This window comes from Micromys minutus (genome assembly GCF_963924665.1).
Source record: "Micromys minutus genome assembly, chromosome: 9".
Lineage (NCBI taxonomy): Eukaryota > Metazoa > Chordata > Mammalia > Rodentia > Muridae > Micromys > Micromys minutus.
Window position 1 is genome coordinate 54,155,001 of NC_137978.1, and position 26,438 is coordinate 54,181,438.

The following is a 26,438-nucleotide window of genomic DNA, read 5'->3' on the forward strand; positions in this document are numbered from 1 at the left end:
GTGTGTGTGTGTGTGCGTGCACACACACACGCGTGCATGCATGTGAACACACACATGTGCACACGTTCCTCAAATGGTCAACCCAAAGTCCCTCTGGATCCTGCCATGTGGCTTCTGGGAAGGAATTTTCCAGGCCTAGATGGCTACCCTCCAGAAATTCTCTCACAGAACCCTCACTGATGGTTGGTCCCTTTGATGGTCTGCATTGAGCAGGTGGGGAAACTGAGGCCTGTGCATAGTAGTTCAGTTATCTAAAGCTGTGAGGTCTAGTGGAAGTGGGGACCTGTTTGTGGGCTTTTTGCTTTTGCTAGTGCAGTGAGCACTGCGGCAGGTACGGGGCAGGGAGGCGTAATCCTGTGACTGGAGCTGGCGGGGTGCCTGGCGTTTCCATAGATTGTCGCCATAGGACAGTTTACGGGCACCTAAGGAAAACGTGACACTTGTGCCTGCTCTCCCAGGCATCACCAGTTTCTTTTCTGAAACGTCCTCACATGCACACACACAGAGACACAGAGACAGATAGACAATAAACAGACACACAGAGAGACACATACAGACATACAGACTCATACAGGCACACACACACAGACAGACATACAGATGCCCCCCACAGACATACAAATAGATGCTCAGAGACTCACATACACACACAGAGAGAAACACAAACAAATAGACACACACTTACAGAGAGATGCCCCCCACAGAGACACATACAAAGAGATACACTCAGACATACAGACTCACACAGGCACACACACATACACACAGAGAGAGACACACACAGAGACATATAGATTCCCCCACACACAGACATATAGATAGATGCCCACAGACACACATACACACACACATACAGATGCCTACACACACACACACAGAGAGAGACACACAGAAACATACAGATGCACACAGAGTGTGTATATACACAGACACATACAAAGAGACACACTCAGACATACAGACTCACATAAGCACACACACACAGACATTCAGACTCACACAGGCACACACACACAGAGAGAGAGAGACACACACACACACACAGACATACAGACTCATACAGACACAGACAGACATACAGACTCACGGAAGCACACACACACACACACACACACACACACACACACACACATACACACACACACCTGACTCCTGCCCAGTTTCTCTGTAAACTCCCTGACGGAATTGTGAGGTCTCTGTCTTCTCAGTCTCCTCCCGAATCAGCTGCCCCACCCACTTCAAATGGCTCCCACAGCAGCATCTGCTATGAGCTGCCTGCCCTGGATCGCGTGTGGTCCCTCCTCTGTCCTCATGTGCCCTCTTTGGGCTCTGGAAGGTGGCTCTCCCTTTTCCTTGAAGCACTGTCTTTCATCAGCTTCCTCACAGGGCACAGCCAGCCTTCCCTCCCTGGAGTCTATAACCAGAGGAAGTTCCAGAACATCCGGCCAGCCGCACATCCCTGCCTACACAAAAGGAGAAACAGACGCAACCCAGACCCTGAGGGTGTGGCTCAGTGCACAGTAGATTCTGGGGGAACTCGGTGGAAGTGAGCTTGGTTTGTTGCTCAGTGGGACAGACCTTGGTGGTCACAGCTCAGTGACACAGTGCATGGCTCCATGATACAGATCTATTCTTGCAGGCAAGAGGCTCTGGGTTCAACTCCTAGCTCCCTCTACAAAATAGTGATGCTTAGGACGATCAATTCTATACTTTGTCATAAAGTTTTATTGATGTAGTTTCAGGCGTACCCCAAAGTGCAAGAATTATACAACTTCCCAGTTACCTTCACTCACCTCTCCAGGTTTCCCAGATTCTAACAAAAACATTCTTCTTCTCCTCCTTCCCTTCCCCCTCCCCTCCCCCTCCCCTTTTACATTTTTCTCTCTCCATCTTCCATCTCTTTTGTTCTTCCTCCACCTTTCTTTTTCTACTCTGTCTATATTTATGCCTACATTTGTACATACAGCATGTTTTTTTAAAAAATCACATGTATTTATTATAGTGGTTTGATTGAGAATGGTCCCCATAGGCTCATGTTTGAATACTTAGTCTCCAGTTAGTGGAACTGTTTGGGAAGGACTGGGAGGTGTGGCCTTGTTAGTCATTTCCAGACCCCCACATCCTCCCCTTTCCTTGCTGCCTCGTAGCTGTGACTGGCAATGTGATCTCTGGGTTACAGCTCCAGTGCCATGCCTGCCTGCCTACTGCCATGTTCCCTGTCATGATGGTCATGGGCTCACCCTCTGAAAGCCCCAAATAAACCCTTCTAGAAGTTGCCTTGGTCACGGTGTTTTTATCACAGTAGTAAAAACTGACTAAGACATTTATGTTTGTATCTCCTGTATATTAACCCAGGCTACCTGCTAGTAAGTTACAGGCATGACCTCCTCCATCAGGAAGAAATCTGTTGTGAAACCAGAGGAAATTAACATGGACACATGGACACACGGACACACTATCTCAGCCACACAGCTGAGGTTTCCACAGTTCTTTGCGTAGTCTCACTGTGAGCAGAAGAGAAGCCTGGGTCCCGCGCAACATCCAAATCACAGCATTTCTTCCTTTCCTTTGTAGCTGGACAATTTCGTGACCTTGTCTTTCAAGGCCCAGATGACAGGATGAGCCTTGGTGGATTGCTCGTGGCTGTCCTGGAAGGTGCCTCCCTCCCCCCCCAGGTCATTCTGGTGCAAATGGTCTTTTTTGTCCTCAATCCCTCTCACTTCTAATGTCAGGAGGGTCACACAGGGGAGACGGTTTATTTTTCCCTATGACAACATCCTTTTGGGGAGGGTCACAATTTCTTTTTTCCCTCCTCTTCCTTCTCCTCTTTTTCCCATCTCCACTTCCTCTTCTCCTCCTTCTCCTCTTCTTCTTCTAGAACCTGATGCAGTACCAACGGTACATACACAGGAGCCTCTAGTGTTCTGGCAGCATCTGTGGATGGGGGAAAAATGGGCCAGAGACATCTGAACATAAATTCTTAAAATAGCAACACACTTGGCGCTGGAGAGATGGCTCAGCTCAGCAGTCAGGAGCTTGGCTGCTCTTCCAGAGGACCCAAGTTCAATTCCCAGAACCCACATGGCGGCTCACACCCATCTGTCACTCAAGGGGATCTGATACCTTCACAGAGACACACGTGCAGGCAAAACACCCGTGCACATGAAAGCGAATCACTTATTAAAAGACAACAAAGGGCTTAAGCTGTGTTTCAGGAGAAGCCTCTAGAATCCACCCAAGGACTCTCTGAAACTGGCTTTTCAAGAAGAGATGTGTGAAGCCAGGAAGAACACTTCCCGGCGTGCACAAAGCCCTGGGTGTATTCCCAGGACTGTAAAGAAAAAAGGAAACTTCCGGAAGGTGTGGTGGCATATAGTGTGGGCTTTAAACAAACACGCCAGCTGTCTAAACAAGGACGTAGACTCTTCTATATAGTTTAAAGCTTAGGCCTTTTGCTGGGGACAGTCTTCCGGCTGTCATTTGAACGGACCTGATTATTCCAGCCTATGATGTACCACGAGGCTAACTCTATACCTCTCTGTTTATCTGTTCTCCTCTCTCTCTGCTCCCAAACCATCTGGGTCTCTTCTTTTCTTGGCATCCCTCTCTGCGTCTGGAAGTTCAGCCCTAGCTACTGGCCACCAGATCTTTCTTACAACCAGTCAGCAGCGAGACAACCTCTGACACAGTTCTAGACTGCCTCCAGGCAGAGGAGGAAGGATGAGTACTCAGAAACATAAGGTCAGTGACGGGCCATAGCTGTGCCAGCATTTAACTCTCTGCTGGTATGGATGTGACAATGAAGACACAGAGACCTGCCTTCATACAAAGTTTTTTAAGTCACACAACAGTGGCACACAACAGTAAGACCAGCACCGGCAAGTAGATCGAAACGTCAAGCCTGGACTACAGAAAGTGTCCCAAAAAGAAAAAAAAAAAAAAAGTGACCACAGTGCTGTGGTCAAAAGTGTTCCCTGGGCGGGTCGGCAAGAAAGGCCTGCTGGCCCGCGCCTCGCTGGGATCGTCGCCACCTGGGTGGGACATCATGCCACAGGAAGAGTGAGCTCTTGCCCATTTTACCATGGAGGACTCTGGAAAGACGTTTGGGTCAGAGGAGGAAGAAACAAATTATTGGAGAGACCTGGCCATGACCTACAAGCAGAGGGCAGAGAATACACAGGAGGAACTCCGAGAGTTCCAGGAAGGAAGCCGGGAATACGAAGCTGAATTGGAGACTCAGTTGCAGCAAATTGAAACCAGGAACCGGGACCTGTTGTCAGAGAATAACCGCCTTCGAATGGAGCTGGAGTCTGTGAAGGAGAAGTTTGAAATGCAGCATTCAGAGGGTTATCGGCAGATCTCAGCCTTGGAGGATGACCTGGCTCAGACAAAAGCCATTAAAGACCAACTGCAGAAATACATCCGGGAACTGGAACAAGCCAATGATGACCTGGAAAGAGCAAAACGAGCCACAGTCATGTCCCTGGAAGACTTTGAGCAGCGTTTGAATCAAGCCATCGAAAGAAACGCCTTCCTGGAGAGTGAGCTGGATGAGAAGGAGAATCTTCTGGAATCTGTGCAGAGGCTGAAGGATGAAGCCCGAGATCTGCGGCAGGAACTGGCTGTGCAGCAGAAGCAAGACAAGCCCCGGACACCCATGGCAGGCCCGGGGGAAGCCCAAAGGACAGACATGGCTGTACAGGCCACGGGCTCTGTACCATCTACTCCGATAGCTCACCGAGGACCTAGCTCTGGTTTGAATACACCAGGAGTGTTCAGACGTGGTCTGGACGGTTCCGGTAGTGGGACCCCACTCACGCCTGCAGCCCGGATATCAGCCCTAAACATCGTTGGAGACCTACTTCGGAAAGTTGGGGCCCTGGAGTCCAAACTAGCATCATGCAGGAATTTCATGTGTGATCAATCCCCAAGCCGGACAAGCGGGCCAGCCAGCCTCAGGGCGAGGAACCAAAACCAGAGATGGTGTTGACAGAAGGCCAGGCAGCACCAGTATGGGAGATAAAGGGTCAGGAAAACGCTTGGAGTTTGGGAAACCGGCCTCTCCACTCTCATCACCAGCGCTGCCATCCACCCAGGGTGTGGTCAAGCTTTTGCTTTAGGACCAGTGGGAACTGCACCTTCACCTGTCTTCCTTACTTAGAGTTGGCTTTTAGTCCTTATATTTTCAAGGTAGTTTGAGAAATAAGAGCCAGCATCACCAGCATTCACTTTGTGCTATGCTGCCTAAATTGACTAAGGCTGTTGGCTGGGGACTTGACATTATCCCTATAATGTGGCCAGTCCCTAGAATTGAAGTGAACACCCCTCCCCCAACACATACACACACCAGGCAGCTCTAAGGTATGATGTCATTGGCTACCTAGAGTTTTAATGGCCTTCAGGGGTGTTTTGAATATGCATAATCTTCAAAGCAGGACTAAAGCCCAGCTCAGGAGCTCTCTGCAGCCTACTTTGAGCTGAAGCTGTCTTCTGGAACATTCTCCTGGTGCTTTTACAATACGATTAAATTGTATCTAGGACTGGGAGATTCCAGAAGCAAAAGGCCATATTAAACTAAGGTCATGTGCCTTTGACACTTAAACACTGTCTGACTCTTAGATCAGTGGGAGGCTATCCTATCGATAAACCCTGGCTCCTGTCTTTCCTGAGTCCCCTGCGCTGATGCTGGGGTGACCCTGGACAGCTTGCATTGCGCTGGCCTTTGTTACACCATCCCTAAGAGCAGAATTTCATCCGGACACCATAGAGCAGCCAAGGCGACTAAAGCATGAGATGGAGGTGACCAGCGGATGCTCCACTCCCTTGGAAGGTGGAACCACCAGCACCGGCTCCTCTCTGGGGTGTGACACTGCCTCAAGCTTCGATCCACAATGAGAAAAGCGTAACTAATGCCAGAGCTTCACCCTTCACTTGGCTACTAACTTGTTCTCTAGTCCATGGGGCGAAACTGGCCTAGAGTCAGACCTAGAACTGCCCTGTGCTACTGACATTCACAAGGTAATTTTAAGCTGCTTGGCTATTTGTTCTTTTTAGACATAATAATCTGGGGAAAGATGGACTTTATTTTTTTATAAGAAATAAAATCAAAAGAAATGCCTGCTCAAAAAAAAAAAAAAAAAGTGTTCCCTGTTTTCCCAAAGGACTTTAGCTCGGTTCCCAGCACCCAAGTTGAGCAGCTCACAACTGCCTGTAACTCCAGTTTCAGAGAGCTAACTACTAGCCTCCCACAGGCACCTGCATGCACATTCTCTCTCTCTCTCTCTCTCTCTCTCTCTCTCTCTCTCTCTCTCTCTCTCTCACACACACACACACACACACACACACACACACACACACACACACACACACACACAAACCATGAAGTGTCTAGTTAAGACACTGAGATGCAGAACTCAGAACCTCTGGAAGAGCAGTCAGTGCTCTTAACCACTGAGCCATCTCTCCAGCCGCACCCACCGCTGAATCTTTAAACCTTTGTTTGACGGCTGTCGGTCCACTGTGCCTTGCATTTGTCTTTTTATAATTAATTGGTTTTCAAAGGTTTATTTATTTTTATGTGCGTTGGTGTTTTGCCTACAAGTATGTCTGTGTAAGGGTGTTGGAATCTCTGGAACTGGACTTGCACATGCTTGTGAGCTGTCATGGGGTTGCTGGGAATCAAACCCAGGTCCTCTGCAAGAGCAGACAGTGCTCTAAACTGCTGAGCCAGCACTCCAGCCCCATGCTGACATTTTCCTCTGAGGGGTAGTTGGGAGGGAGAGTTGGGATCACAGCATCTCAGTATTATCTGCTATGGAAACAGTGGAGTTGGCTGGATGCTGTGGTACCTACCAGGACATCCCAGAGGACCAGGCAGAAGACTGAGAATTCCCAGCTAACCTGAGCTTCACAGTGAGATGCTGTCTTGAAAACAAACAAATGGGGCTAGAGACATAGTTCAGTTGGTAAAGTGCCTGGCACCAAACCATGAGAACCTGAGTCTGGATTGCAAGCACCCACACAAAAAGCTGAGCACTGTAGCAAGCATTTGTGATTTCCAGCACTGGGGACGTGGAGACTGGAGGGTCCCCAAGGCTCCCTGGGTGTGATGGTTTGCATATGCTTGGCCCAAGGTGTATCGATATTGAAAGTGTGTTCCTCTTGGAGTGGGTGTGGCCTTGTTGGAGTATGTGTGTCACTGTAGGCGTGGGTTTAAGACCCTCATCCTAGCTGCCTGGAAGTGAGACTTCCACTACCAGCCTTCAGATGAAGATGTAGAACTCTCAGCTCCTCCTGCACCATGCCTGCCTGGATGCTACCATACTCTTGCCTTGACGATAATAGACTGAACCTCTGAACCTTTAAGCCAGCCCCAATTCAGTGTTGTCCTTATAAGAGTTGCCTTGGTCATGGTGTTTGTTCACATCACTAAAACCCAAACTAAGACACTGTGCTAATCTAGTATAATTAGGTAAATTCCTAGTACCAGTGAGAGACCCTGTCTTAAAAACTAAGGCTGGGGCCAACAAGGTATGTAAGAGCATCAACTCTGGTAACCTGGGTTCTCTCCCCACATAAAGCCAGGGACAGGACAGAAGTACACCTTCAACACAGGAGAAGCACACAGGACTAGCTGGCCAGACAGTCTAAACAAATCAGTGAGCTCCAACGAGTCCTCCAAAATTAAGGCTGAGAGCACTGGCCAACTTCCAGCCTACACACACATTTTACACACGGGCACAAACACAATGACCCCACCATATGCCTGATGCCCACTGACTCCCCTTAAAACACACCCAATAGCTGTAAACTGACCCCCACAACTCTACCTGTTTTTCCAGATGCCATCAGCATCAGGAAACCCAAATAAGAGCCCTCCCTGTGCTCTATGCTCTATGACAACTCCTCTTAAAATCCACCCAACAGCCATGCACTGCAATCCAAGCCCTGGGCTCTATTTTCCAGGCCAGAACTTTGACAGATGAGCTCTGATTTCCTGGAGACCACGCTGGTTTGAGTGACCAAAGAAACAATGTAAGCACCCAAATCCCAGAGGTCTTGTGACCACAGAAACTCCAGTGGATACACCACCGACTCACTGGTCATCAACAACCCAGGCTACTCATACCAGAAGACCAGAGAGGAATCAGAAACCAGGGTGGGGGGAACAACCATGTATAAACTCAAAAATCAGCACCTAAACCTGTAATAACCCAAAATCCAGCTGACTAGAGTCCAGTATGACAGCAATGTTGCCAACAGACGGGGCAACATGGCACCCCCGGAGTCCATCTAGCCTGCTACAGCACGTCCTGAGCACCCCAACACAGCTGAAGCACAAGAAAATCACCATAAGCCCAATCTTATGAAGGTGATAAAGTCCTTTAAAGAGGAAATAAATAAATTCTTTAACGATATACAGGAAAAATACAACCGAACAGGTAACAGAAATGAATAAAACCGTTCAAGAGCTGAAAATAGAAGCAATAAAGAAAACACAAGCTGAGGGAGTCACAGAGATGGAAAACACAGGAAAGAGAATGGGAATTACACACATAAGCAACACCAACAGAATACAGGGGACGGAAGATACAGCAGAAGAAATTGACATATCAATCAAAAAAATGTTAAATATAAAAAGTTTCTGACACAAATATCCAAGAAATCTGGGACACTATGAAAAGACCAAACTTAAAAATAATTGGATTAGGGGCTGGAGAGATGTCTCAGTGGTTAAGAGCACTGACTGCTCTTCCAGAGGTCCTGAGTTCAAATCCCAACAACCACACTGGTGGGTCACAACCATCTGTAATGGGATCTGGTGTGTCTGAAGACAGCTGCAATATACTTGTATACATTAAATAAATAAATAAATAAATAAATAAATAAATAAATAAATAAATAATTTTTAAAAAAGAATAATAGGATTAGAAAAAAGAGATCTCAAAGGCCCAGAAAATATTTTCAACAAAATCATAGAAGAAACTTTCCCTAACCTAAAAAAGAGATGACTATGAATGCACAAGAAGCTTATAGAACACCAAATAGATTGGACCAGAAAAGAAAATCCCCCATCTCTCACCAATAATAATCAAAACACTAAATGTACAGAACAAAGAAAGATTATTAAAAGTTGCAAAGTAAAATGGCCAAGTAAAGTATAAAGGCAGACCTATCAGAATTACACCTGACTTTTGAACAGAGTCTCCAAATTCCAGAAAATCCTGGGCAGATGGCTTTACAGAGACGTCAGATGTCAGCTGAGACTACTATATCCAGCAAAACTCTAAATTACCATAGATGGAGAAAACAAGATATTCTAGGCAAAACCAAATTTAAACAATATCTGGCCATAAATCCAGCTCTACAGAAGATACTAGAAGCAAAACTTCAACCTGAGGAGGTTAACTACACAGAAGAAAACCCAGGAAATAAATAATTTCACAGCAGAAAAAAAAACAAAAGAAGGGAAACACACACACACACACATGCACACACACACATCAACTACCAACATTAAAATAACAGGAATTAACAATCATTGGTTGTAAATATTTCTCAACATCAATGGACTCAATTCCCCAATAAAAAGACACAAGTTAACAGAACGGATATAAAAACAGGATCTGTCATTCTGCTGCATGCAAGAAACACACCTCAATATCAAAGATAAATATTACCTCAGAGCAAAAGTCTGGAAAAACAGTTCCAAGCAATTGGACCAGAGAAGCAAGCTGGTGTAGCCATTCTGATATCTAACAAAACGGATGTTGAACCAAACTTAATCAAAAGAGATGGGGAAGGACATTTTATATACATCAAAGGAAAACATCCACCAAATTGGCATCTCAATTCTGAATATCTATGTTCCAAATGCAAGGACATCCACATTTGTAACGCAACATTACTAAAGCATAAATCACACATTAGTAGTGTGAGACTTCAACACCCCACTCTCATCAATGGACAGGTCATCAAGACAGAAACTAAGCAAAGAAACAATGGAACTAACCAATGTTATGACTCAAATAGACCTACCAGATAGCTACAGAACACAAAAAAATATACCTTCTTCTCAGTACCTTAAAGGCCCCAAAAATCTCAGGACCTGGAGACAACCTAGGTGCCCCTCAACTGAAGAAAGGAGGGAGAAATGTGGTACATTTACACAATGGATTATTGCTTAGCTACTAAACACAATGACATTGTGAAATTTTCAGGCAAATGAATGGAACTGGAAAAGATCCTCTTGAGTGAAGTTATTCAAACTAAGAAAGACATCAGAATAGATTCACTTAGAAGTGGATGTTGGCCATAAAGTAAGAGATGACGTTACAATACACTGTGTAGGTTGATGTCAAGGTGATACATGATTTGACAGTAGAGAGTGGGGCGGAGACAATGTTTTGGTAAGGCGGGAGAGAAGGAGAAAGCTCTGGAATTTTATAAGGACAACATGGAAGCAGACGTAGATGCTTCTCTCAGTGCGTCTCCATATAGATAAAGGTTATTATGAATATTTTGTAAGGGATGAAATTGTACAGAATGATCTTACTTATCTAGCTGGGCAAATTACACCATACCAATTGGATCAGAGTATTTTGGTGTGTTCTTTGATGTGGTGACTTAATTGAGTTCAAAAGAGGGTGTAGTGGTGGGAAGCACAAAACCTGCCAATGAATTAGGATGTGTGTGTACAAGGCTTGGCAACCCCCCGCAAGGGAACGTGAGTGAAAACAACATGTTGGGGCAGTCATGGACCACCCAGCTCAAAAGCAACCAGGGCGTGCAGAGCAGATTGCCTGGGTCAAAGGAAGCTGGAGTCTGAGAGTACTCCGGGGCTGCCCAGCAGTGCCATATGGTCCTACTGGCAATAGGGTGGTCTTCATTTTATTTACCACAACACCACTGACCGAAGGAAACTAAGTAACAAGAAAGGCTCTAGGTAGGGGTGGAGGGGCAGGGCATGTAAATATCACTTCAAGGGGAAATAAAATCCTGGATGGATGGGGGCAGGGGACTGGATGGGTGTGAGAGCAGGGATTGAAACAGGAAGGAGCATGTGGCAGAAAAGACAGAGGGAGAGAATATTGGGAGCAACGGCTGGAACTGGGGTGTCATATCTAAGAAAAGCTAGAAACCTAGGGCAATAGAAACTCCCAGGAATCAGTCTATGAGGGTGAGCCTTGTACATACTCCTATCATAGGGGATATGAAGCCTGAACCAGCCATCTCCTGTCAAGGCTTCAGTGAAGGGACTAGAACACCAGCCACAAAACCTTGGCCTACCACTTGTCCAACCTACAAGATATGTAGAGGTAAGGATGGAGCAGAATTGAGGACATAGACAGCCAATAAGTGGTCTATCTTGAAACCCATACTGTGAGGGGAAACCCATCCCTGGCCCTGTAAGTGACACCCTAATAGACTTGCAGACAGGAGCCTAGCATAACTATCGTCCTATTATAACATATCATGGCTTCCCCCAGCAATGGGTGGAAACAGGTGCAGAGACCCACAGCCAAACATTAGGCTAAGCTTGGGGAAGTCTAAGAAAAGCAGGGTGGAAGAATTGTAGGAGCCAGGGAGATCAAAGACAGCACAAGAAAACCTACAGCATCAACTAACCAGGCCTCAGAGGCACCCATAGAGACTGAACTACCAGTCAGAGAGGATGCACGGGATGGACCTGGGTCCTCTGCACATACGGAGCAGTTGAGCAGATGGGTCTTAATGTGCGCTCCTAAAAGCAGGAGCAGGGGCTATCTCTGACTCTATTTCCTACCTATGGGACCCTTCCCCCTTACTGGGCTGCTTCTTCTATCCTCAAAAGTAAAAGGTGCGCCTCGTTTACTGCAACTCTGGGTGGGGAAATGAGGGAGAAACTGGGAGGGAAGGAGGGAAGAAAAACCGTGGTAGGGATGTAAAATTAATTAATTAAAATTTACAAAAGAAAAATGTATACACACATGAATGAACATACACATAAACATGCTTGCATATGCCTACACGTGCTTGCATACACATACACGTGCTTGCATATGCCTACACGTGCTTGCATACACATACACGTGCTTGCATATGCCTACACGTGCTTGCATACACATACACGTGCTTGCATATAGGGTACATTTCACCATCTTAACTGCTTCTGATGATACAGTTTGGTGGCCCTTTGTGTGTAACCATTGCCTCCAGATGTCCAAGAACTATTTTTATTCTTAACACAGCTGGACATGGTGGCGCATGCCTTTGATCCCACCGCTCTGGAGGCAGAAGCAGACAGATCTCTGAGTTCAAGGTCAGCCTGGTCTACAGAGCAAGTTCCAGGACAGCCAAGGCTACACAGAGAAACCCAAGAGGAGGAGAAGGAGGAAGACGAACAGGAAGAAGAAGAGGAAGAGGAGGAAGAAGCAGATTTCTTTGATATCTGTTAATCTCACATTTTTGTTGTTTTTTGAGGCAAGGTCTCCTGTATCCCAGGCTAATCTTGAACTTCTGAACCCCTGCCTATACCTATAGCATGCTACAGTGTAGGCTGCAGCTTGAAACCAGGGCATCAGGCATGGAAGGCAAGCCCTGTAGTTACAGGTCCAGACCATGGTCTATACATCTGGCCATTTGCCATGCAGAAGCAGAACCAGAAGGCATTTCTCTTTTGTGTCAGACTTATTTCTCTTAGCATGATGCCAAAGTTTCACCCCCACGGGAGCACATGCCAAATTATCTCTTATCAGGAATAGGACTGTTGAGACACATCTCACTCCGTAGCTCAGGGTAGTCTAGAAATCAATAGAGCCCGGGCTGGCTTGAAACTCACAGTGCATTCCAGGCTGGCCTCACACTCCACAGCAATCCTCCTGTCTCAACCCTCTGAGAAGTTATAAGCCCTGTGCCCAGCTCTCTTTGTAAGGTTGAAGCATCGTCTGTGTGGCAACCCACCTCCCACCTGATTGTTGTCACTTAATCCTCTGTCCCTCACATGTTCAGCAGCAGCTCATGTGGGTACCCGACTGTTGTCTCTTTCCCTTACCAATCCTGCCCTGGCCCAGAACACCCAGACCCCACCCCAGCTGAAGCCATCCTGGCCTTTTTTCTCCCAGAGCAGCCCAACAGCCATCTGTTCATAACTGGATTCCCAAGAAACGATGCCTGAGTGGGAAGGCCACAGGCTATGCCCAGAGGCCTGGACCTACCTTCCTCACCTAGGCACTGGCTTATTCCTGAACTTCATCACAGAATCGCCACATCATAGTGCCCCAGACCTACAGAGATGGGGGAATCTCAGACTAGAAGAGATGCCAGAACTTGGACCCTGGGGCTGTTAAGATGAGGAACCTCAGTGTGAGAAGGGGCTCAGCATACCCTCAAAGAAAATGTTCCCATCTTGTATTAGCTTTTGGTTTGTTTGTTGTTTTTGTTTTGTTTCAAGACAGTGTGTCTTAGTCAGGGTTTCTATTCCTGCACAAAACATCATGACCGAAAAGCAAGTTGGGGAGAAAAGGGTTTATTCAGCTCACACTTCCATATTGCTGTTTATCAGGCACATGGTCTCCATATCACGTGCAGGGTCAGTGGAAGAGAGAACTGAACCTGAGCCCAGGGAGAAAGGACCATGTGCAGTTGGGAAGGGATCCAAAAGAGGACTGGGTGATCCTGCTGTGTGTAGTGAGAGCTGCCCATAGTTTCCCCCTTAGACTTCATTGGGGTGGGGTGTCAACCGTACAGGCCACTAAGTGCTTAGGTTCTGTGCTCTGGGAGAAAGTCAAGGAAGCATGTAGGGGAAGTGCGGTGTGTCTGGTGAGTGCTCACTGTTAGCTTGGTGCTGTGCTGATAAACCTCAGCCTGGTCTACGTCAAGGTCCAGCCTTGAACCTGAAAGAATAACACAAGAGTCAAGGGGACCTGGGTCTGAAACCACGGCCGGCTGCTCGCTGGCTGGCTGTCCTTACACCTCCTCTCAGAGCCTGTTTTCTCCTCTGGATCCTGGGAATCTCTTACAACCATCTGTAATGGGATCGGATGCCCTCTTCTGGCCTGCAGATACTCATACATTAAATTTTTAAAAAAATCTTTTAAAAATTACTTTGTTGCTACTTGATAATTAAATTTTGGTGCTGTTATAAATCATAATGTAGTTATACAAATATATACAATATTTGACCCACAGGTTGAGAACCACTACATTAAAGGCTATTGGCGAGGATGTTAATGTGTGTTAGCATTTTTCTAGGCTCCACCCCACAGTTATCTGACAACAGCCAGATATGCCTAACTCACTATAAAAGGGGCTACTTGCCCCCTCCTCACTCTCTTACCCTCTTCCCTCTTTGCCCCTTCTCTCCCCATTCCCCTCCTCCCTCTTCACCTGTTCATGGCCGGCCTCTCCTCCTCCTCCTCCTCTCCCTCCTCCACCTCTTCTTCCTTATCCTCTCTCTCTCTCTCTCTCTCTCTCTCTCTCTCTCTCTCTCTCTCTCTCTCCCTCTCTCCCTCCCTCTCTCTCTCTCTCTCTCTCTCTCTCTCTCTCTCTCTCTCTCTCTCTCTCTCTTCCCCTTCCCAACTCCCCCTCCCATACCCTAATAAACTCTATTCTATATTATACCTGTCTCATGTGACTGGCACCTCAGGGGGAAGGGATGCCTAGCATGGACCCCGCAAAAGCAGCACCTTCCAGTCACCATATTGCGCCTCTACCAAACATATTCCTGGGTCTTTCTTTTTGATAAAACACAATAATGTGGCTTTGATAAACTATTTATTTTGAAAGCCAAAGGAAACCGACCATCTATTTTCATCACAAAAGCCTCAAGGGAGCAAACCTGCACCCCTAAAGTCCACGGAACAGCAGCTGTCTATGGGAGTTAAAGTCACCCACTCCCACCTTCCTGCTGGCTCAGAGAGGGCCGTGCCCTGTGACCCAAAGGACCAGGCTGCACTGCGCCTGCGCGAACTGCACTCGGTCCTGTTTGTGCGTCCACTCCATTCTTGTAGCCATTAGGTACAGAACTTTCACCATTCACCTCTATCAATGGGGAAACTGAGGCTCAGGAAAGCATAGTTGGCCTGGGGCTTCAAAATACGGTCTTTTTTGACTTTGAGATTCTGGGCTGGGCTGAGTCCTGCTTGATATTAATTAAACTCTGCTCCCCTGTCCCCACGGAAGGAATCCTGGTTATTTTCCTGCTTCCCGGAAGTCCTTCCACTGTCCTCTTATGGGCTTAGGCAGAGCCCCTTGTGTTCCCAGAGCCTCCTGCTGCTGGCGGGGGATGGGGGATGGGAGGAGGAAGTAGTGCGGGGGCGGGGGGGGGCAAAATCCACGGCATTCACTCAAAGTCTCTAGGAATTGCTCCAGAAAGTTCTTTCATCTCCACTGTAAGCTCTGCCTCTGTAAGCTCATCCAACTGGTCCATGTGACCACTGTCACCTGAAGCATAACCTCTCACCTCTGTGTCAGCTGACATCAGATGACACTGAGGCCTCCGCCTCCATGGACACGTAGACACACTCAAACACATCATCTAAAAACAAATTAAAACATATAATTTTAAAACAATGAATCAATAACCCAGACTCACGGGGCTATTGAGAAACACATTAAAGATAAATGGTCCTACAGGACCTGCCTCGACTGCCCAAAGTGCTGTGTGATGGCGCCGGCTCACCGGGTCCCTCACTTGGGTTCTCCGGTCCTCTGACCAGAAAGCAGGTCTCACCCCGCACTGACCTGACCTTACACAAAAGGAAACCCTGAACCCCAACAAGCCCTAGGGAGCAAGAGGTTGGACAGCTGCAGGAGGCTTAGTCACCACCTCACCACGGGACACTGGTTCCCTGTGCCTCTAGGATGGGGATCTGGTGCCACCTCGTGGCCATCACCTCTTCCCGCCTTCGCAGGATCATTTCCGTAAGAATCTTCTAGGGGTGGACCCCTGGTGAACTGTGGATTTTGACTCATTCCACCAAGTGGTGTGCAGTTGTCACCATCACCTTAATCGTCATCATCATCATCTTCTTCATCATCACCACCATCATCGTCCTTACCAATACTGTCCCCCACGGTCCCTCTTTCACTAGTGGACCAGTTACCCATCCACAGGGAGAAGAGAAGAAACGGTACTCCTTTGGGGAAAGGGCAGATGTTAGGGACTGAGGCAAGTCCAGGCCTGTCGGTCCCTGGCACAGCCACAGTGGGAAAAGCGCCCACCTGTGTCTCAAGTCTACTCTGGTCTCTAACCTGCCAGGATTCCTGTCCCCACAGGGCGTCTCCTCAAGTGAGGTCATGCCATCATCAGGTTCCAGAGCTTCCCATGACTTCCCATGACCTTCAGATAGAGTCCAAATCACAAGGCAGAGCCAGGCCGTCCCTCACACTGAGGGCATTTTGAGTATCTATGAAAATAGCCCAGTGAGAAGCCCCTTTGGAGAAATCTCCAGGTCAGTGTCTGCCTGCAGAGATCGTAACTAGGAGCCAGAGGGGCTGGGGTGTGTTCCACCTGTCATTTTAATCATCTGCTGTCACGCAGGCTGGGTGCTACAAGCGCTGTCCTTTATAGAGGGAAAAACAGAGGGGGCCCCAGACAGTGAGGGCCAGAGTCAGGTATGACCTGAGTCCACCAAACCCTCAATGCGGGAAAATATCAAAGCCGTTCCTAGCATAGCCTTGGAGTTTTGTGGCATGTCTGTTGCCTCTGGCAGGTCCCAGAAGATGAGACTCAGACCATGGCAAAGTGCTCCCTTTACCCAGATGAATAGGGTGGGTGGCTGTGCTCCCCGCATTGTCTTGCTAAAATGTTGAGTTCCTGGTTCTGGGAGAGATCCTGCCTCAAAAAATAATCAGATGGAAAGGCTGGGGACACAGAGATCATTCAACTTAGTGGTTAAAAGGACCGGCACTCACATGGTGGCTCATATCTGTCTATGATTCAGTCCCAGGGGATCTGATGTCTTCTGGCCTCCTAGGATGCCAGGTACATACATAGTACACAGACACACATGCAGTCAAAACACTCAAAAAATACCATGTGAAATATAACTTAAGGTACAAGGGATCCTGATGTTGACCTCTAACATCCACACACACACACACACAGAGGGCACATGTGCACACACCTGGAAGGGAAGGAGCTACTGGGGGGAAAAAAAAGATGCTCACATTGATCTTTGCTGCTAGGTCTTGGATGGTCATGTTTTTAAAACATTTTCCCCAGTAACCAAGCACTTAAAAAACAAACAAACAAATGGGCTGGAGAGATGGCTCAGTGTTTAAGAGCACTGACTGCTCTTCAGAGGTCCTGAGTTCAAATCCCAACAGCCACATGGTGGTTCACAACCATCTGTAATGGGATCCGATGCCCTCTTGATGCCCTCTTCTGGTGTGTCTGAAGACAGTGATGATGTACTCATATACATTAAATAAATAGATAAATAAACAAATAAACATCTTGCCTGTATGATACCCTTGGTGAACTGCCCACTTCAAAAAAAGGCTCATAGATGTTTTAAGTCACCTCCCAGGCAGGTTCCCCAAAGCCAGGCCTAGAGCAACATCACAACAGAGCCGAGCCTCTGGCAGAGGAGGCCCCTCTAGGCTCAGGCTCTCTCTGGTCCCACGTTTGACAAGCTTTGTATTGGAGGAAGAGGAGTCCAGGATTGTGAGTGCTGGGAACTGACCCGATCTGAGCCCGGCCTTCGCTGGCACCCTCCAAAAGGCACTGAGAGATGCCATGTGGATTTTCTAGCCTCCGCGAGAGCAGCAGGAGCAGCCGTAATGTGCGAGACCTCCGGCCCTCAATCCACCAACAGCTGTGACCACTTCAGCTATTTTAAACCCTTGGAGTCTGAAAGCTCCTATCCCATGAAGCCAGGCACCGGGCCCAATGGAGTGAGCCGGAACCAGGTCAGAGGCCTGAGTGTGGGTGCCAAGAGAGGGGCAGGTTACATAAGGGGAGGGGCTTTGTATCCTGAGTCGAGGACCAGACTCTACCAGCATTTTCTGAATATTGTCTCATTTAATGTCGTTTCGTATCTTCCATTATGCTGAGAAATAACCTATGAGCTTCTTAGAGGCAGGGCGAGCCACCCTCATCCACAGATCCCCCACCCAGGTTCCTGCACTACCACTGTCAGGAGCTGATTCTTCACCCTCTCTGTGCTCGCGCCACCTCTAAAGTGGCAGGGTTCCTGGGAAGATAAAACATTTCATTCTAATGCTTTGGGAAGTGTCGCTTGGGTGGCAGTGTGGGGCACAGAAACCACATAAGTAATAAGCGCACGCCATCATTTCTGCCTAGAGGGATAACCACAGCCTTTGCCTGATAACACAACCGTGGTTCTGTTGGGACTCATTTGGTTGAGAGGAAAGACTTGTCCTTGTTCCACACGGGACCCCGGTTACTCGATAGGAGTGGGTGACATACAAGACTGTTCTGCCCCTGTTGGAGGTGTTGCTGGCGTGCAGAGGGGTACTCAGACCCAAGTCCGCCTCTGCAGGGGACGGGTTCCCAGTCTAGCGCCACCTTGAATCTTTCTCACATACAGCCTCCTGATTGGAGAACGCGCTCCCAGGGACCAATCAGAAGTTAACAGCTTCTCCCAGCAGGATCTGAACCCCAAGCCTTTCAGGACACAATGACCCCTCTGGCTGGGATTCTAGCCTTCTCGCTTCTCCACCCACATTCCTCCTAGATCCCTGATACTCAGGAACAGCTGGGGTCCTTACCATCTCCAAATTTGGGCATCTGGAGAAGGATGGAGTCGGGGCTGGCTGGGCGTGCTTGGGCATACCTATGAGCAACCGTTTTAATTCAGTGCGCCCTTTGCCGGGTCTCCCTCCCTCTCCAATATGCATTCCTTCACCCACCCTCCAGTTGCCATCCCCATGACGAAAAAGCCACTTTCTCAAACGCTGCCGTTTACTGCCTAACACCAGACTTGAGTTCAGAGAGAAAGGACCTGCTGTGGACGGGGCTCAGGGTGGTTCGGACCCCAGCCCCGCCACTAGATGTCACGATGCACCTTGGACTTCCAGGACCATACACTGACCTCTCTACCTTGGCACGCCTTTTGGTATCGCAGGCTGGAGCCCTAATCCTCTACCCCGTCAGCCCCCCGGGAGCCACCCAAATCTCCATCCATAAACACCGCTCAGATCAGTCCTCTCCTCTCCAGCCCTCTCACGCCCCATCCGAGGTCTTCACTCCTGGCTCCAGCTCAGTCTGCTCACGGTTGTCTGGGGCGGCCAGAAAAATGCACTCCCAGATAACCCCATTCCAGGTTCGTGCCCTTGCTCTCACGACTGGGCTTAGCATTCTGATCCCTGCCAGGGGCACCGTTCCCCCGACTTCACCCCCACTCCCGGTTTCCCATATATTTCCCATAGAGCCGATGTGGATCTACTGTGGGGGGGTTCCATCTTCCCGAAGGTGTTCAGGAGGCTCCCTTCCACCCCCTGGTGTTGGCAAGATCTTTAAGAAGTCTCAAAAGTTTCTTCTGAGAAGCATCCTCTGGCCCCAGATTGACTTTGGTTGCTACCCACTCACTCCCACCCTGTCCCTTCGGCTGCTCCTGCTCGCATTTTCTGTCCCTCCGAACTGGAGGGGAGAGGGGTCCAGAAAGGGGAATTTATTGAAAACAATTAACAAGCCAAACATGGAAAGCAGCAATCGACAACTAGCGGGCAGAGGCGATTGAAGGGCGGGGCCGGGTTTGACGGACGGGCTTGCAGATCCACTCCCAGAGGAGTCCGGCGGACAGCCCCGCCCACGCCACGCCCCCGGCTGCAGCTTAAGGCTGCTGGCTAAGAGGCTGCGAGGCGCAGGCGCAGCGGAGGGCTCACCTGTAGCAGGTGCTCATTCCTGGGAACAGCGCGTACTGCAGCCACCTCTGCGGGGAAAGATGCTGCGGGAGCGGACCGTGCGGCTGCAGTACGGGAGCCGCGTGGAGGCGGTGTACGTGCTGGGCACGCAGCTCTGGACCGATGTCTACAGGTGAGCCGAGACAGCGAGTCACCCTCTCACCCACCCTCACAACCCCTGGGTTCCCTGAACCTGGCTCCAGAATCCTGGTTGTTCTTCAATTCGAGATCCTCAGAAATTCAGAGATGGCCCAGGCTCCAACTCCGTGCAATCATGAGGCCCCTCTAAGACATCCAGTCATAGCCCCTGTCACAGCCCCCTCTCTGAGACTGCTCTCTAAACCTTTCCATGCCTGGTCTCTCCAACCCCTCTCCTGGGTGACCTCAACACAAACCCCTTTCACTCCCCCCACTCCTTCTTGGCTCACCTTTCACCCCAGCCCAGTCTCCTCCACCGGCGGATGTCCTACCCCCTGCAGGCAGAAGCACCCTGGGTTGTTCTAGGGACTGGCTTGCCCAAAGGGGAGCTGCCCACGTGGAATCTGGCCTGGTACTTATCCGATTTCACCCTCTGGGGGGTTGCTAGTGGTTGCCTGTCCCCAGGCACTGGCTGTGAGCTGTGTCCCAAATGCCTTTCCTGACTTCACCCTGAGACCAGAGAGGGGTCACTTTCCACCCAGTGCGGCCCTGGGAGCCAGGACCTGTTCCTCCCCATCTTCTCTGTCCACACACTGGATGGGGGTTAGGGTACCTGTGACAGCAGGGTGAAGGAAGGGTGCTGTGTCACACACCCCAAATGAAACGGGTAGGGTATAGTGTGGGTCCTCAGAAAGGGGTGGGGAAGGAATGGTGTGAGCAGTGTGAGAGGTCACACTGGGGCTGCCCTCTGCTCTGAGCACTCTAAGTGTTCTCCCTCAGGAGGGTAGGAGGGCTTCGTGCTGGAGGGAGGGGCATGCGGGATTCTGAGGCAAGACCCTGTGCTGATAACCTGGGCCCCAGTACATCCTCTATCTGCCTTGTTCCCAAAGCCTGAGATGGGGCCCTCCCTGTTCCTAGCCTCCACTTCACCTGGGCCTGAACTTCAGCGGTCCTTCATATAGACCCCAAAGCAGGGCCGGATGGGCCCTAAGGATTGTTACATAGGGCTGGAGTATGCTCTAGGCGCCAGTGGCCTGGGAGGGTGCCCATCTCTGAATTGGGTACTGGCAACGGGTAAGCCAGGATCCAGGGCGCTCAGGTCCCTAAACCACAGCTGTCGCTGCCTGCGTGCCGGGAACTGTGGGGACTGTCTGAAAGGCTGACATGCTGACTCAGCTGGGGGCTAAGGAACCAAGGGGTCTATGCCTAAGTCCTTGTCCTTGCCCCACCTTAGCAGAGAGAGGCCCAGCCCAGTGAAGGGAAGCGGGCAGGCGTCCATTCTTGATGCTCTGTAGACACCAGCCTCAGCTAGAACTCACAGTTCACAGTATCGAGAGTTCCCCAACACCAAGGAAGCTGAATGCAGGCCACGGTTGTTGTTGTTGTTGTTGTTGTAAATGTCATAGTAGTCTACCTTTACAATAAAACAAGTTAACCAGGGTTGGTGGTACACTCCTGTATCCTCACACCCAGATCCCTACCCACCAGAAGCTGAGGCCAGAGGACCACAAGCCGGAAGACTCGTTTAGATTACATAGTGAGTTCCACCTCAGCTTGGGCTACACAGCATGACCCTGTCTCCATCTGCCCCCAACACATGCATGTCCCAAAGAGGACAAACAGGGCCCATAATCCCAGCACTGGGATGGAGGTGGAGGCAGGAGGATCGCTGTATGTTCAAGGTTCGTCTGGTCTACATAGTGAGTTCCAGGACAGCTACCCAGAGAGGCCTTGTCTCCCACCCCACCTCCAAGAAACCCTAATAAAAGTTACTTATCGTAGTTAGTACCGGCAGCTGGGTGTAGCGGTGCCCGCCTTGAACCCAGCACTTGAGAGGCAGAGGCAGGGATGGATCTCTGTGAGTTTGAGCCCAGCCTGATCAGACCGGACAGGGATACCTGATAAGACCCTGTCTCAAAACAACCAAAAGAAAAGTGAGCATTGGGGAATGGCTGTGAGGGTAAATGTGTTGTTTTGTAAGCATGGGGATCTCAGTTGGAATCCTCAGGTCCCATGTAAAAGGCTGGGTGTGGCTGTGTGTTCTGAACTCTGTGCTCTGTGGGGTCTTCCAGTGACGTGCTCAGTTCCAGGGATCCGTGAGAGTCCCTGGCAGAGAGTTTAAGCACAGAACACCCAAGATCATCCTCTGGCCTTCACACACACTCACACACACACACACACACACACACACACACATGCACACCAATGCATGTACACACACCAAACACACCCAAAGTCAGAGAGAGATGAAATTAATATTCAGGCTTTAGTTTCTTAAGCCCAACATATCCAAACTGCTGTTGTTGGAATATGTGATCGAAGTTGTCGACAGTTTATGAGAAAGCTGAAGAAAGTCTTTCCCCTGTTGACACTTTGAGATCCTTAAAGTTTATCTGGAGTGAGCTACCGGCTGCTCTGCAAGGGTCCCACGGTCACCTATGCTGATGGCCACTGTCCTGGACAGCACGTGTCTGGACCAGAAACCCACTGTCTCTCTGGGTAATTCTTTGCTGAAGGGACTGTTCTATACAGTGTATCGCCATGAATTCCTGTCTCAGCTTACACACACTCTCACACGCAACCTGGCGACCAAAACTGCCGGGCCATATTAGTTGTCACAGGGAAAGAAAGTCACAGCTGAGCTCTTGTGTCGGGCAGAAAGGAACCTTCTCCGACAGGACATGTCTAGCATCTTGCAGGGACAAGCCTTCCCTCGAGCAGAAAGGACCAGAAGGGATCAGTGACCACTTAACACTAGGAAGGGATACACCGCCCCTCTTTGTTCCGGATGAGACCTGGAAGATGCTTTCTGAGCATCCTGGTCTGCAGACCAAGAAAAGAAGACTCAGAAAGAGGAAGCCATTTACCTGGTGACAATCAGGACTTAGATAGCTCAGAGCTCAGTCTTCCCCTTCCACCCCACCTTATGTGACCCTTGGCCACCCTCCACCCTAGATGGGAGTGCCCTGCCCTCTGAAACATTACCACCCCCACTCAACCCCACTTTTCATCAAGTCCTCCCTAGCTGAGACACAAGCTCTGGCTCAGGACTCCAAGGGATGCTGTCACCCCTGAGCCTCTGAGTAGACGCCACAGAGCAAGGCCTGTGTGCAGTGCACCCCGTTATATATAGGAAGGAGAGTGGGGACCCCTCATGTTTTCAAGTCACAACGGTGAATGAGCAAGCCCCACTCCACCATCCAAAGCTGAGGGTGAACCTCTTTCCTCCAGACCTTGAGGCCCTGGCAGGAACTGCCTGTTAGTCCGACGCCAATCCCCACCGGTGTCTCGAGTGGAGAGTGGAGGTTGCTTTGAAGAACTTCGAAGCTGTTGGAACAGTAGAAAGAGACCATTTATTATTTGTCTTGCTTTGTTTTGGCTTTTAAAGAGCTCACTGAGAGATGGCTCAGTGGGTGGGACCTAAGTTCAAATTGCCGACAGTCCACAGAAAACCACTATGGTACCAGTGCTGGGGAGCAGAGGCAGGAGGCTCACCGGAGCTAATTACGCCCCAGCTCCAAGATCAGCGAGAGACCCCGACTCATGCCTTTGATCCCAGCACTTGGATGGCAGATGCGGGTGGATCTCTGAGTCCCAGGTTCACCTGATCTACGCAGGGAGTTTCAGGACAGCCAGGGCTACTACATAGTGAGACCGTCTGAGAAAGGGAGGGGGGAGGGAGAAGGGGAGGGAGAGGAGGAGGGGGGAAGAGAGAGAGAGAATAAGGTAGAGTGATAGAGAATACACTCAACGTCCTCCTCTGGCCTGTGAACACGGACGGACAAGCACATGCATCTGCATACACACGCACGCAAGAACACACACACACACACACACACACACGTGAGAAAGAGAGAGCGCTTGTTATTATTAATAGCGCTCCTTAACATGTATTGAACACCCAGCAGCCTCCCCAATTTTTACATGCTCATTTCGTATGCACGTGGTAATTTGCATATACTCCGCCCTCATACCTCCTTCATGAGAAGGGTGCTGTTTTCTCATCATCCCTTTCATCCTTGAGAGACCTAAAGTCAGACCACACAGCTGAGGAGTGGTGGAGGAGCAGAGCCCAGACGGTCAACTGCTCTCCCAACCTGTCTTCCCAACCTGTTTTGGGAATGGCTCCTCCCTGCTCCGCCCCTTACAGGATCATTATGGGCTATGGGGCGAGCATGTGTGTGTGTGTGTGTGTGTGTGTGTGTGTGTGTGTGTGCAGTTGATGCTTGCAGACTGCCTAGCTGAGCTTGCCACCTTTGACCTCAATGGACAGGCCCTGTTGCATGGGTCCACCGAAGGTCAAGGGTGTGTGGCAGAGCTTGGCAGGGCAGCAACGCTTGCTGCCGAGAGAGTGACGAAGGAAAACACCAGGCCAGGTCCCGTGGCCCCATAAATTAGAACAACACCCAGAGCCTTGGGCTTGGGACAGGAGACACTGCCAGGAGCTACTTAGGAGTCAGGTTTCAGGTTGGTGCCCAGGAGTGAGAGGGCTGAGGACGGACCTGGCATCCCATGTGACAAACTCACAGTTGCTTCACTTAGTGAAGTCCATGAGGCTCTTTCATCCTGACCAGAGGTCCCCGAGTTAGGAAGATAATGTAGTTCCAGGAGCTCACAGTGACCCTTTCCTCTCCTGCCCACCCTTAGCCCTGCTGGACCCTGAGCCCAGAACCTTGGCAGGCCTGAGCCTGCTCATCTCAGCCGTTCCCCACAGAGGCCAGGACAGGAAGCCACCGTTGACTGTCCCCTCTGGGCCTCAGACTCTTATCTACAAATAAACAGGGTGTTGGGGGAATCTTGAGATTCCCCAAGAGCCTCTGGTCAAGCCCCACTTGATCTTCTCTGGGTCCTCTCTTGCCATGCCGAGGGCTTACACAGTTCATCCATGCCCTGCTGTGAGGGTCCCGAGGCCTCTTTGAAGCAAGGACAGATTCTACATGGATCTCAGTGCGTGAAATGAAGTGTGGGGTTGGGTAAAGCCCGTGGCTTGCAGTGATAAATTATCCAAGTGGGTTGACTACACCCATCATGATGAACCACAGTTACTGCCCTCAAACTGTTCATGAGACTCATGGGAGAGATGTATTGAACACCTGTTAGTATTTGGGGCGTTGGCTGAGGGAGAGAGAGTAAGGTGATTGGCTGATGGGATCAGGGAAGACTTCCTGGAAGAGAGTGGCAGCTATGCTGGGTCTTGGAAGACAGGCAAGGGTTCATTTCAGCACACAATTGGATAAGTCCCCTGGGAGAAAAACCCACCTGGCAGGAAAGTGGGGCCCATGGAGACAGCGAAGGAGTTGTTTCAGTGGTCTGGAGTATAAAGCTGTGAACCAGAGAACAGGAAATGGGCCTTTGGGGGCTTTGCTCAGGGGCTGGATGCCGCTCTGTCCGTAGGAAGGGGGTCCCGGAAGGCTTCTGAGAAAGGAAGCCACCAGAGATTCAAGAGACTGTTTCTTCCTGTGGAGAGCACCAGCACCCTGTAATGGAGGTCCCTGGGGCGGGGAGGTGGAGAAAAAAGCCAGCTATACACACACACATGCTAAGGTTTGCCTCAACCATCCCTGCTTCTGCCAGTGCCAGGCCTCAGGACTCTATCACCACAATAGTGAGCATCGGGTGTGAGGCCTGGGCTGAGATCCCTCCCCTCCCCTCTGTCCCTGAGGGTGCTTACTGGGCTGGCACCCACAACTCCCCGTTCCAACTCCTCCAAAGTCACACCCCGGCTGCCAGGGGCTGGCGTCGCTCCAAGGATGAACCCCGGCTGGTGTTAATGAGGGCCAAGCCAAATGGACAAACTGAGAGCCAGAGAGGCCAGCAAGGAACGGCAACCTCACACCCTTGAGCTTGGAGCTTTGTGGGCCTCCTCAGTGCCACCAGGCTATGCCTGAGACCTTCCACAAGATCAGACAGGTTAGGTGACTCTCCGGAAGCCACACAGCATTTGAGAAGCTGGGGCATATGTCCGCCTAGCCATTTCTCTCCATTTTCATGACCCCCATCCAGCCGCAAGCCACCTCCATCCCTCGTGACAGCCACCATCACAGCCCCCCCACGCACGCATGCACGCACGCATATCTGCACACACAGATCCACCCACACTTACCTCTCCCCATTTCTCCATGTTAGGCTTCCGGGTCCCACAGCCTCAGGGCAGCTTAGAGCTCGGAAAAAGTCTTCCTGAGACAGAAGTGTGCCACCCTGTAGCTGATGCTGGGGTTCCAGGTCCACGGTTTAACTAATTCTGAATGAAGTTTAGACTCTTAGCTCAAATGTTACTTCCTCAGAGAATCCATCTGAGAGCCCCTGACATCATGTACCCCACATTTTCAGAACCTTCATGCGAGGTTAGTGTCACGCAAGCACACTACTACTGACCTATGACCCCAGCTTGGCATTTTGTGTCTCTGTTGCAGTCATCACAATCAGTGGTATGGTCTACAAAAGTCCCT

General features: G+C 49.8%; 2 protein-coding genes and 1 long non-coding RNA gene across 3 annotated transcripts in view; 2 read left to right on the forward strand and 1 right to left on the reverse strand.

Annotated features, from left to right (window-relative positions):
• Positions 1–1,903: 1,903 nt before the first annotated feature.
• Positions 1,904–20,350, reverse strand: LOC308424754. Its single transcript, XR_013975139.1, has 3 exons — positions 20,280–20,350; positions 19,834–19,978; positions 1,904–2,934 (listed from the first exon to the last, which is right to left on the reverse strand). It is a non-coding gene; the product is annotated as an uncharacterized lncRNA (long non-coding RNA).
• On the forward strand, positions 3,991–5,254 carry LOC308423822 (nuclear distribution protein nudE homolog 1-like). Its single transcript, XM_080920595.1, is given in 2 exon segments — positions 3,991–4,957; positions 4,959–5,254. Coding segments are annotated over 2 exon segments (1,038 nt in total). The 5' UTR covers positions 3,991–4,081; the 3' UTR covers positions 5,121–5,254.
• PADI2 (peptidyl arginine deiminase 2) overlaps positions 19,818–26,438 on the forward strand; it is a 40,928-nt gene continuing 34,307 nt past the window's right edge. The window contains exon 1 of the mRNA XM_080921912.1: positions 19,818–19,984. Coding sequence (XP_080778038.1) covers positions 19,893–19,984 — 92 coding nt within the window. The 5' untranslated portion in view covers positions 19,818–19,892. The remainder of the gene's footprint in view (positions 19,985–26,438) is intronic.